General features: G+C 50.8%; 1 protein-coding gene across 1 annotated transcript; it reads right to left on the bottom strand.

Moving 5' to 3' along the window:
• Nucleotides 1-303: 303 nt before the first annotated feature.
• On the bottom strand, nucleotides 304-10,269 carry shisa3 (shisa family member 3). The gene is made up of 2 exons (XM_002933451.5): nucleotides 8,860-10,269; nucleotides 304-999 (listed from the first exon to the last, which is right to left on the bottom strand). The coding sequence occupies exons 1-2, from the start codon at nucleotides 9,119-9,121 to the stop codon at nucleotides 563-565; spliced, it is 699 nt and encodes a 232-aa protein (XP_002933497.3). The 5' UTR covers nucleotides 9,122-10,269; the 3' UTR covers nucleotides 304-562.
• Nucleotides 10,270-12,723: the final 2,454 nt, after the last annotated feature.

Below are 12,723 nucleotides of genomic sequence, written 5' to 3'. Positions count from 1 at the left end.
CTCACGTGCCAGGGCCTATTTTGTATCCCAACCGATGCCTCTCTCACAGGGGCTTTTTTGACAGTCACTGCTTTCTACTGGGTGACAGTGCTGGTCAAAAGGCCCACGTGCCATAGACCTTAGGGTTTCCACAACCATCAGAAAAGATCAAAAGATATATAAAATAGTATACCCACTCAGCCCATCTCCCAGCAGCCTCTGGGGGAGCTTGTATAATAGACAACAGCTGGAGGGCTTCAAGTCTGGCACGTGACTACGGCCCCATGCTCCTAATATATATCAAGTATTGTCTCCCCACAGTCGTCGGCTATAGTAGTGAGTTTTTTATTAATATAAATTACATACTAGGAGTGAGAAATTATAACCATTGATTGTAAATAGGATTCATCTTAAATGTCATTTTCCCACCTGTCCACTGAAGGGAAACCAGTTGTGGCTCTTGGAATAAATTCACAATATCTCATTGTTCTGCCAGGGCCATAGGTAATACCTGTGCTCCCCATAGCAACATGGTATAATAGAAGTCAGTGTCCCTGCTCTTCTTTCACTCTACAGGGTTCTGTTAGCTCTGTCGGAAATCCGGGCAGCTCTTGTTTGCAATGGCTTCTGGCTGCAGTGGGTAAGAGAAGTACTGACTTGACACCAGGAATGTGGAGGATGGGTTTAAATGGATGGAGTGTGCTGAGGAGTAAGGGGGAGGTGGGGATGAAACCAGGTAGCCGGGGTCGGCTCGGGAGGAGGACAGTCTCCGCACAGAGCCACCAGTGGAGGTGGAGCTGGTCGCCGTGCTGGATTGCCTGGATGGAGTTCGCAGGTTGCCACTGGTTAGAATCATAGGGAGAGTCTCTGGTGGGTAACTGCGCAAGGTGAACCTCATTGGTTGCTGGGAAGTCTGCTTAGGCCTGAGGCACGTGCAACAGTAAATGGCCACCAATGATCCCACGATGATAAACGCAATAAATATGGAGCCCACGATGAGAAATGGAACATAAATAGGCTCTGCAGGAAGAACAGGCACAGAATCAAAGTCATTGTAACCTTTATACCAACCCTCCATTCATCTCACACTCTTGTGGCTCTGTACCCAGTCTAAGCCTTACTAACTGTCAGTAAGCCATGCTGCCACTTACCTGATAAACTTCTTAATGCTAATATTAAACCCACCATGCTTGTCTACTATGTTCCTTGGCATCAGACCAGGCAGTGAGTTGAGGTGGATAACCCTACACTCTGACATGGCTAGAGATATAGGCTAGGGATAGGCTAGAGATAAAGGCTAGGGATAGACTAAGGATAGGCTAGAGATATAGGCTAGTGATAGGTTAGGGATAGGCTAGTGATATAGGTTAGGAATAGGCTAGAGATATAGGCTAGGGATAGGTTAGGGATAGGCTAGTGATATAGGTTAGGGATAGGCTAGAGATATAGGCTAGGGATAGACTAAGCATAGGCTAGAGATATAGGCTAGTGATATAGGCTAGGGATAGGTTAGGGATAGGCTAGTGATATAGGTTAGGGATAGGCTAGGGATAGGCTAGAGATATAGGCTAGTGATATAGGCTAGGGATAGACTAAGGATAGGCTAGAGATATAGGCTAGTGATATAGGCTAGGGATAGGTTAGGGATAGGCTAGAGATATAGGCTAGGGATAGACTAAGGATAGGCTAGAGATATAGGCTAGTGATATAGGCTAGGGATAGGTTAGGGATAGGCTAGAGATATAGGCTAGGGGTAGGCTAGAGATATAGGCTAGGGATAGACTAAGGATAGGCTAGAGATATAGGCTAGGGATAGGTTAGGGATAGGCTAGTGATATAGGTTAGGGATAGGCTAGAGATATAGGCTAGGGATAGGTTAGGGATAGGCTAGTGATATAGGTTAGGGATAGGCTAGAGATATAGGCTAGGGATAGACTAAGTATAGGCTAGAGATATAGGCTAGTGATATAGGCTAGGGATAGGCTAGTGATATAGGTTAGGGATAGGCTAGAGATATAGGCTAGAGATATAGGCTAGGGATAGGTTAGGGATAGGCTAGAGATATAGGCTAGGGATAGACTAAGGATAGGCTAGTGATATAGGCTAGGGATAGGTTAGGGATAGGCTAGTGATATAGGTTAGGGATAGGCTAAGGATAGGCTAGAGATATAGGCTAGTGATATAGGCTAGGGATAGGTTAGGGATAGGCTAGTGATATAGGTTAGGGATAGGCTAGAGATATAGGCTAGGGATAGACTAAGGATAGGCTAGTGATATAGGCTAGGGATAGGTTAGGGATAGGCTAGTGATATAGGTTAGGGATAGGCTAAGGATAGGCTAGAGATATAGGCTAGTGATATAGGCTAGGGATAGGTTAGGGATAGGCTAGTGATATAGGTTAGGGATAGGCTAGAGATATAGGCTAGGGATAGACTAAGGATAGGCTAGAGATATAGGCTAGTGATATAGGCTAGGGATAGGTTAGGGATAGGCTAGTGATATAGGTTAGGGATAGGCTAGAGATATAGGCTAGGGATAGGGTAGAGATATAGGCTAGGGATAGACTAAGGATAGGCTAGAGATATAGGCTAGTGATATAGGCTAGGGATAGGTTAGGGATAGGCTAGTGATATAGGTTAGGGATAGGCTAGAGATATAGGCTAGGGATAGACTAAGGATAGGCTAGAGATATAGGCTAGTGATATAGGCTAGGGATAGGTTAGGGATAGGCTAGTGATATAGGTTAGGGATAGGCTAGAGATATAGGCTAGGGATAGGCTAGAGATATAGGCTAGGGATAGACTAAGGATTGGCTAGAGATATAGGCTAGTGATATAGGCTAGGGATAGGTTAGGGATAGGCTAGTGATATAGGTTAGGGATAGGCTAGAGATATAGGCTAGGGATAGACTAAGGATAGGCTAGAGATATAGGCTAGTGATATAGGCTAGGGATAGGTTAGGGATAGGCTAGTGATATAGGTTAGGGATAGGCTAGAGATATAGGCTAGGGATAGGCTAGAGATATAGGCTAGGGATAGACTAAGGATAGGCTAGAGATATAGGCTAGTGATATAGGCTAGGGATAGGCTAGTGATATAGGTTAGGGATAGGCTAGAGATATAGGCTAGGGATAGACTAAGGATAGGCTAGAGATATAGGCTAGGGATAGGCTAGTGATATAGGTTAGGGATAGGCTAGAGATATAGGCTAGGGATAGACTAAGGATAGGGTAGGGGTAGGTTAGGGGTAGGCTAGGGATAGGCTAGTAATATAGGCTAGGGATAGGTTAGGGATAGGCTAGAGATATAGGCTAGAGATATACAGTAGGCTAGGGATAGGTTAGGGGTAGGCTAGGGATAGGCTAGAGATATAGGCTAGTGATATAGGCTAGGGATATAGGCTAGGGATAGGCTAGAGATATAGGCTAGAGATATAGGCTAGTGATATAGGCTAGGGATAGGCTAGAGATATAGGTTAGGGATAGGCTAGAGATATAGGCTAGTGATATAGGCTAGGGCAGGGGTAGGGAACCTATGGCTCGGGAGCCAGATGTGGCTCTTTTGATGGCTGCATCTGACTCGCTGCCAAATCTTTAATAAAAAAAATAACGGGGGGCATGGCCTGTGCTCGGCTGATAGAAGACGTGTTCTAAGCCTTAGAACATGTGTTCTATCCGCTGAGCGCAGGCCACGCCCTCCTCTGCATCGCATCCGGCATCCTTGGGACCCACCCTACCTTGCCCCGCAGTATCAGCGGCCAAACATATTGTATGGCTCTCACGGAATTACATTTTAAAATATGTGGTGTTTATGGCTCTCTCAGCCAAAAAGGTTCCTGACCCCTGGGCTAGGGGTAGGCTAGAGATATAGGCTAGTGATATAGGCTAGGGTTAGGCTAGGGATATAGGCTAGGGATAGGTTAGGTCTAGGCTAGAGATATATGCTAGGGATATAGGCTAGGAATAGGCTAGAGATATAAGCTAGGGATATAGGCTAGGAATAGGCTAGAGATATAAGCTAGGGGTAGGCTACAGATATAGGCTAGGGATAGGCTAGCAATAAGCTAGGGATAGGATAGAGATATAGGCTAGGGATAGGTTAGGGTTATAGACTAGATAAAGGATAGGGTAGGGTTAGGGATAGGTTAGGGATCGGCTAGAGATAGGTTAGGGATAGGCTAGAGATATAGGCTAGTGGTATAGGCTAGGGATAGGTTAGGGATATAGGCTACGGAAAGGCTAGGGATAGGTTAGGGATATAGACTAGAGAAAGGATAGGGTAGGGTTAGGTATAGGCTAGGAATAGGCCAGGGATAGGCTAACCCCACCATATCACTGCCAACACAGAGTGTCATGAAAGCCTTGGATGGAAATGCAGAAGAGCATTCACCAGTGGTAAATATATGTTCTACTAATAATAATGTGAGTATATTTAAGGCAGGTTTGGTGCTACTGCTCAGGGCCCAGTGAATGTAACATGGGGCTGAGTGGGTAAGAGTGTCATTAACCCCTTCCTTGGTGAGAGCACTGCACTCTACAGAGACAGCTGGAATAGGTTACAATGTGAGTGCAACTCCTAGCGCCAGACTTTCCGGTAAAGGAAACAGTCCCATTCCGCATCCATGGGATGAGCCTAAATGTAAGGCTGAAAGGTGAAGAGCAGAGAGCGCCGGGGCTAATAGTGCGCCGCTCAATTCCCGCACAAATGTGCTGAGAGACTGGCACCCCCGGCACCCTGACTCGCCCATACACCCCCGGCACCCTGACTCACCCATACACCCCAGCACCCTGACTCACCCATACACCCCCGGCACCCTGACTCACCCATACACCCCAGCACCCTGACTCACCCATACACCCCAGCACCCTGACTCGCCCATACACCCCAGCACCCTGACTCGCCCATACACCCCCGGCACCCTGACTCGCCCATACACCCCCGGCAACCTGACTCGCCCATACACCCCCGGCAACCTGACTCGCCCATACACCCCCGGCACCCTGACTCGCCCATACACCCCCGGCACCCTGACTCGCCCATACACCCCCGGCACCCTGACTCGCCCATACACCCCCGGCAACCTAACTCGCCCATACACCCCCAGCACCCTGACTCGCCCATACACCCCCGGCACCCTGACTCACCCATACACCCAGATGCTAATCCCCCGGCACCCTGACTCACCCATACACCCAGATGCTAATCCCCCGGCACCCTGACTCACCCATACACCCAGATGCTAATCCCCCGGCACCCTGACTCACCCATACACCCCCGGCACCCTGACTCACCCATACACCCCCGGCACCCTGACTCACCCATACACCCAGCTGCTAATCCCCCGGCACCCTGACTCACCCATACACCCAGATGCTAATCCCCCGGCACCCTGACTCACCCATACACCCCCGGCACCCTGACTCACCCATACACCCAGATGCTAATCCCCCGGCACCCATACACCCAGATGCTAATCCCCCGGCACCCTGACTCACCCATACACCCAGATGCTAATCCCCCGGCACCCTGACTCACCCATACACCCAGATGCTAATCCCCCGGCACCCTGACTCACCCATACACCCAGCTGCTAATCCCCCGGCACCCTGACTCACCCATACACCCCCGGCACCCGGACTCACCCATACACCCCCGGCACCCTGACTCGCCCATACACCCCCGGCACCCTGACTCGCCCATACACCCCCGGCACCCTGACTCACCCATACACCCAGCTGCTAATCCCCCGGCACCCTGACTCACCCAGATGCTAATCCCCCGGCACCCTGACTCACCCATACACCCAGATGCTAATCCCCCGGCACCCTGACTCACCCATACACCCAGATGCTAATCCCCCGGCACCCTGACTCACCCATACACCCAGATGCTAATCCCCCGGCACCCTGACTCACCCATACACCCAGATGCTAATCCCCCGGCACCCTGACTCACCCATACACCCAGATGCTAATCCCCTGCAGCCTGAGAGCAGGAAGCGAACCCTCTCACTCCATAAATACTGAGCCGCGGCGCCTTCCAACATCAACACTACAGGGCGAGCGGGAGGGGAACGGCATGGGGGGGGGCATGGAGACAGGGGGGGGCATGGGGGGGGCATGGATACAGGGGGGGCATGGATACATAAGGGGGGGGGCATGGATACATAAGGGGGGCATGGATACATAAGGGGGGGCATGGATACATAAGGGGGGTATGGATACATAAGGGGGGGCATGGATACATAAGGGGGGGGCATGGATACATAAGGGGGGGCATGGATACATAAGGGGGGGCATGGATACATAAGGGGGGGCATGGATACATAAGGGGGGGCATGGATACATAAGGGGGGGCATGGATACAGGGGGGGCATGGATACATAAGGGGGGGCATGGATACATAAGGGGGGGCATGGATACAGGGGGGGCATGGATACATAAGGGGGGGCATGGATACATAAGGGGGGGCATGGATACAGGGGGGGCATGGATACATAAGGGGGGGCATGGATACAGGGGGGGCATGGATACATAAGGGGGGGCATGGATACATAAGGGGGGGGCATGGATACATAAGGGGGGGCATGGATACAGGGGGGGCATGGATACATAAGGGGGGGCATGGATACAGGGGGGGCATGGATACATAAGGGGGGGGCATGGATACATAAGGGGGGGGCATGGATACAGGGGGGACCGAATCTGAGTGGCCACACAAGAACCAACTGTTTTCTCATATCTCTCCTCCTTTCCGTTCTCTTGCTTACCCCCCTGCCCCTGATAAACCCGCCTTGTAATAAAGAGTAGCATTATTAAGGGACATAATATTTATTGTCCAGCCATTATCTGGCGCTGCACTACAACTCCCAGCATCCCCTTCAGCTCCAGGGAACTGGCCGAAATGACCGCCGTTTAATATAATACTTTATTCATTCTCTGTTCCATTCCGGTTACAGCCGGCACCGCGGCAGAACATAGTGCGCTCCTCCTGCCCGGCTCCCGCCTCAACTGGCCGCTTGGCTACAAAATGGCCTTTGCCAAACTACATCATATTATTCCACTACGGAACAAGTGTTGGATGGATTTTGTATTCACCACCCAGCAGCCCCCAGTTCCCTTACAGCTGGAAGGAGGGGTGATAGCTGTACAGCCTTCCTGCACTCCGTGCTCATTTACTAAATGGCGCAATATGCAACATTCTTTTCCCCGAAATCCCATCACAGTAGCAGGAGCACCAGTATCCATCTCTCTCTAGTTGGCAATAGGATTGGAATAAAAGCTTGTTCCATTATTAAGATGGTGCCAGGTCCGGTTGGACTCATCATGTGGTACTGCCTGTCTGCCTAAACTATGCACCGATATTTTAGAGAAAAGTGTTAATAATTCAGTATTTAAGCCGCACACTGGGAGCCCCTGCCCGATTTCACTCACCCCCAACAGTTATGAAGCCAATGATAATGCGCATCCCGATCTAGAAATGAGTGAGCGCAGCCCCCTATGTACAGCCTTATGGGTCTGCGGCCCAGTCTGCGGGTCCATTAATGGGGCACAGGGCACTAAGTGGGTAATGCGCCAACTGTAGCACTTGTACCCACTCAGTACAGGAGCCTCCCCCTGCAATCATGTATTATTCCAGCACAACGCAAAGCCCTGCCAGGGAGCTTCCATCGGTACCAGGGAGCTTCCATCAGTACCAGGGAGCTTCCATCGGTACCAGGGAGCTTCCATCGGTACCAGGGAGCTTCCATCAGTACCAGGGAGCTTCCATCAGTACCAGGGAGCTTCCATCGGTACCAGGGAGCTTCCATCAGTACCAGGGAGCTTCCATCGGTACCAGGGAGCTTCCATCAGTACCAGGGAGCTTCCATCGGTACCAGGGAGCTTCCATCAGTACCAGGGAGCATCCATCAGTACCAGGGAGCTTCCATCGGTACCAGGGAGCATCCATCAGTACCAGGTGGCTTCCATCGGTACCAGGGAGCATCCATCAGTACCAGGTGGCTTCCATCGGTACCAGGGAGCTTCCATCATTACCAGGGAGCTTCCATCGGTACCAGGGAGCTTCCATCGGTACCAGGTGGCTTCCATCGGTACCAGGGAGCTTCCATCGGTACCAGGTGGCTTCCATCGGTACCAGGGAGCTTCCATCGGTACCAGGGAGCTTCCATCGGTACCAGCTGGCCAGTTCATCAGAATGGACACAGCAGATATCATTAGTGCTCCCACAGGTATTTAAACTTTAAATCTGACATTCTTGGGTGCCTACAAATGATATCTGTGACTTGTCACTATAACGCATAGGTAACACCCCTCTCTCCCCCACCCAGGTTACTGGTATTACCTGCCTGCTGTGCCCCCCCCCCCCACTGGTTTATAACGTGACACGCAGAGAATGCGCCCTAATCTGACAACTCAGTAATTGCACCAGTGCAGTGAATTTCAGTAACCAATCAGCAGTTAGCTTTCACTCTCTAATTTGCAATAGGCTGCTCAAAGTGAATTGCTGATTAGTTGCTAGGGGTTAACAAGTTGTGTAAATTCAATACTTCCCAGTGGCTTCCAAAATGTACCCAATACCTGCCCCTGGGCAAAGGAGTTATTGTGCAAGATGGCAGGGCACCATGTACATAAGCTCACATAATAAAGCTGACCAACTGCAGGAGCGCACAGGTTTGCAGAGACCGACTGTAGGGAAACTTTCTGTCATCCAGTCTCCTGGAAGTATGGAACCAAGTAAGTGGCCCTTTAAAGTGGCCCTAAATAAGAATCCTTTATGCCAAGTAGGGTAAATACAGGGTAAGTCCTAATGCTGTGCCCTTGCATTCTGCCCTACCCCCCCCCCCCCCCACACACACACATTCACTGGGATGAGACTTACGAGCACTGACTCCAGATTTCTCCAATTCGCGATCGTTGGTGCAGCTGCCCTGTTCCAGCCGAGCGTCCGCGGCCGCGCAACAGTAGCGCAGGGCGCAAGATCCGCAGCAAATCGTGGCGTCTACAGTGTCAAAGTCCTCCGGGCACTGGAATCCGGCTTGGTAGTTCCCTGCAGCGTCCAGCCAGCCGTGGCAATACTCTCCCTGCGCCCTGGCGCTACTCCATGTCAGAAAGCCGAGCAAAAAGTAACTAATGACCCCCATTGTCGCTTCTCTGTGTTCCGTCTGTCGCAGGTTATGCCTCCGTCCTTAGGGATCCCAATAGGATGTGCCAGCCATGGTGTGCCTGACCCAACCACCCATACACCTGGCAGGAGTTGGCTCCTAGGGCAGTGGGAGAAGTAGAAGGGAAGCCATTGGGCACTGAGGCGCCTCCGCTACAGCCCTGCACACCGCCTCAGGCTAAGCTGCCTCCGTATCAGTGCCAGGCTGTGCCAATTAGCGCCTTATTCGCTGCCTCCGTATCAGTGCCAGGCTGTGCCAATTAGCGCCTTATTCGCTGCCTCCGTATCAGTGCCAGGCTGTGCCAATTAGCGCCTTATTCGCTGCCTCCGTATCAGTGCCAGGCTGTGCCAATTAGCGCCTTATTCGCTGCCTCCGTATCAGTGCCAGGCTGTGCCAATTAGCGCCTTATTCGCTGCCTCCGTATCAGTGCCAGGCTGTGCCAATTAGCGCCTTATTCGCTGCCTCCGTATCAGTGCCAGGCTGTGCCAATTAGCGCTTTATTCGCTGCCTCCGTATCAGTGCCAGGCTGTGCCAATTAGCGCCTTATTCGTTGCCTTCGTATCAGTGCCAGGCTGTGCCAATTAGCGCCTTATTCGCTGCCTCCGTATCAGTGCCAGGCTGTGCCAATTAGCGCTTTATTCGCTGCCTCCGTATCAGTGCCAGGCTGTGCCAATTAGCGCCTTATTCGCTGCCTCCGTATCAGTGCCAGGCTGTGCCAATTAGCGCCTTATTCGCTGCCTCCGTTTCAGTGCCAGGCTGTGCCAATTAGCGCCTTATTCGCAGTCCTTCATAATAAGCCACATGTGTTCCCCCAGCCAGGGATGCTTTGAGCCGCGCTATAATGATCCCACGGAGTCCCCCGATGTGCTGCGCTTCTCTGTGCGCTGATACGGTGCTGCTGCCTCAGGGGCTGCGCTTTATGTGAGTCGGTCAGACACTGGCACTGCCCTGTAGCTCCCCCTTGTGTAGGCTGCAGCCTGTCAGGGGCAAACGCACGATTCCCAGGGAGGGGGCTCACTATGGGGAATTTCAGCTTCCAGCCCTGCAGCCTCTAATCATACATTCAAGTCTTGCCCGATGCACAAGCGCAAACACACGGGCCATTAATATCGCACATAGCGCGTATGTATCACAGGGCAGGGCACTCCCGCTGTGTATCAGGGCTGTCTGAGCCGATGTGCGAGTCGGATTTCAGTCCCAGCAGGAGGGCCCCGGGGCCCCGATATCTCTCTCCATATAATGCGCCTATTTCCCCCACACTGGGGCATATTGATATTAGCCTTTGATAATTGTGCCCCTAAAATTCCTATACAAGTAGCTGTGGGGATCGGTACTTATTTGTCAAACGAGTTTAATTTCCCCCTTTTGCCATTGGGGGCAGTCATTGCTGGGGTTTAGGGAAAAGGAATTTGTACTTCTGTACAGTAAGGTATTGGGGGGCCCATGCCCTACACTTGTATTGGGCCCTACTAGATAAAAATGGTTCCTTATGGTGGCCCTACACTTCTCCTGGGCTCATATTTAGATTGTACCATTCAGGTATCATTTGGGCGCCCAGGGACTGGCAGTGAGATATAAAATGCATCTCAGGGTCACATCTGGCTTGTGGGACAATCAGTTCATAAACTTGATTTGGAGCATCTGACTTTAACTGTGGCTCCCAAGTCCCAACACTGAACTACAACCTTCTGTTCCCCTATCGGATAAAGGATGCCCTTCAGCAGGATCTGGGGGTGGGAGAAGACAATATATCAGAACTACAGCTGCCCTATTGATTGTAGCACATGGGACTGCCTGTGAAGTGCCACCTGCTGGTAAAACATGGTATAGCGGCAAATTTCCTCCCCTCACTTTGTTACCAGCCCTAGAGCTGTTTTTGCCCCCCTCTGTGCCTCTGGTGGTCTTGCCTTGTCCATATCTGGCAGCCTTTCTAGAGCCTGCGGCTGTCACTCCCAGCCCCTGGGGTCACAAGGCAGCTAATGAGGGGAGCTCCCTGCCACTCACTGCTCTCCATTGTCCCCAGCACAGAGGCAGCTCAGAGCCTCCCCAGGGAGCAGGCACACAAGGGACTCCAGCACACAAGCCCCCTCTCATTAGTCACTATTTATTTTTAAAATCAGGCTAATTGGAAGTGGATTTTCCTGCTGCAGAGCCAGGCTTATTCATCACCAGCAGCAGGCTTTTTCCATACGGTTTCACAGGCATTTGAATATCTATTTCTGGCCTTGCTCTCATCAGAATTGGATAGTGATGTCAGCCGAGCCCCCTGCTATGAATGTTTAGCTAATCCCCTCAATGCAGTTACTATGCACCCTCCTAAATGAAGCAGCGAGTTGATATTGGGGCTAAATAATTAATGCCCCCTTGGAATTATAGTTTGAGTGACCACCTGGTGTCAGATTAGCAGCAGGGGCCTGCCAGCTTGGATTTTATGCTTTTCAATCCATGTATCCCCCCTGTTAGGAAACAGCCAGTTTGCACCTACATTGCCTGGCCGAGTGCTGGAACTGCACCAATTGAATTGGTTGGGGAGCAGGAGGTCATTATCATGATGCTCAAGTGCGCGTTGTCCCTATAATAAATGAGCCCCTTTGCATTGCTAATCCCCCCCTCTTTGGAAAGGAGGCTATGAATTCCCCTCCGTATTCCATCATTGCGGAAGCTCGGTGACATTTCCAGCGCACAAGAGGTGCCTTGAAGCCTGGAGTACGGAGTGTGCTTTCTGCCTGGCCCAGCTGAGCAAAAGTCAATATGATAGATTCAGATGGGAAACTCGGTCACGCCATGTCTTTGCATTTCATTAATAACCCTATTTAGCCATAACTGGCAGCGTTATGTTGGCTTGCATAACATTATGGGCTGGCTCATACGCCTCAGAGCAAAATGTCATAGAAAGTGCAAACATTTTCCCAGGTGCAGTAACATAACAACCAATCCACCATTTGCTTTGTAATAATTGACCAATAAAAGATTCATGATGATTGGTTGCTGTAGGTGACTAGACCAATAGCAAATTTTGCACCTTTTATTACATTACTCCCTTACTGACACGTCTGGACTGAGATTTAAAATAGGCCCTGGCATTTTAAGTAAACAGAGGCCCAAACAGCCCCTCACAGCCTACTGAACAGTGACTGTCTATGGCATCTTACAGCAGCCCCTCTGGCATTTGCCAGAACCCACAGATTGGCAGTCCAGGCCCACTGGCTTGTGTATAACATTCTAATGTCCCACACCAGTCCCAGTCACTTGGCCAATACTTATCAGTGGGCCTTAGTGGGTGACAAAACTTTTTCATGCACTGTTCCTTCCCATAATTCCATGTGTTCTCCTGGCAAGTCACATACTGTAGGTATGTTAGTAGGGGGTGAGCAAAACAGTACTAGCTGATAACCAGGATAACCGGAACATAGGGACTGTGTGTGTCAGAAAAAACAAAGGACAAAGTGGAACTGTCAAAAATCATTAGAGGGAATGTCCACGTACTGTTTGTCATGTAGCGTGTGTATTGAGTATGGCAGGGGCAGTACTGTGGGGCTTTTCTTGGAAGGGGTTGTTGGGGGGTGAAGGAAACATGGATC

This window comes from Xenopus tropicalis, chromosome 1, assembly GCF_000004195.4.
Source record: "Xenopus tropicalis strain Nigerian chromosome 1, UCB_Xtro_10.0, whole genome shotgun sequence".
Taxonomy (NCBI): Eukaryota; Metazoa; Chordata; class Amphibia; order Anura; family Pipidae; genus Xenopus; species Xenopus tropicalis.
The sequence above is the reverse complement of the archived record's forward strand: the minus strand, read 5'-3'. Positions and strand labels throughout refer to the sequence as shown.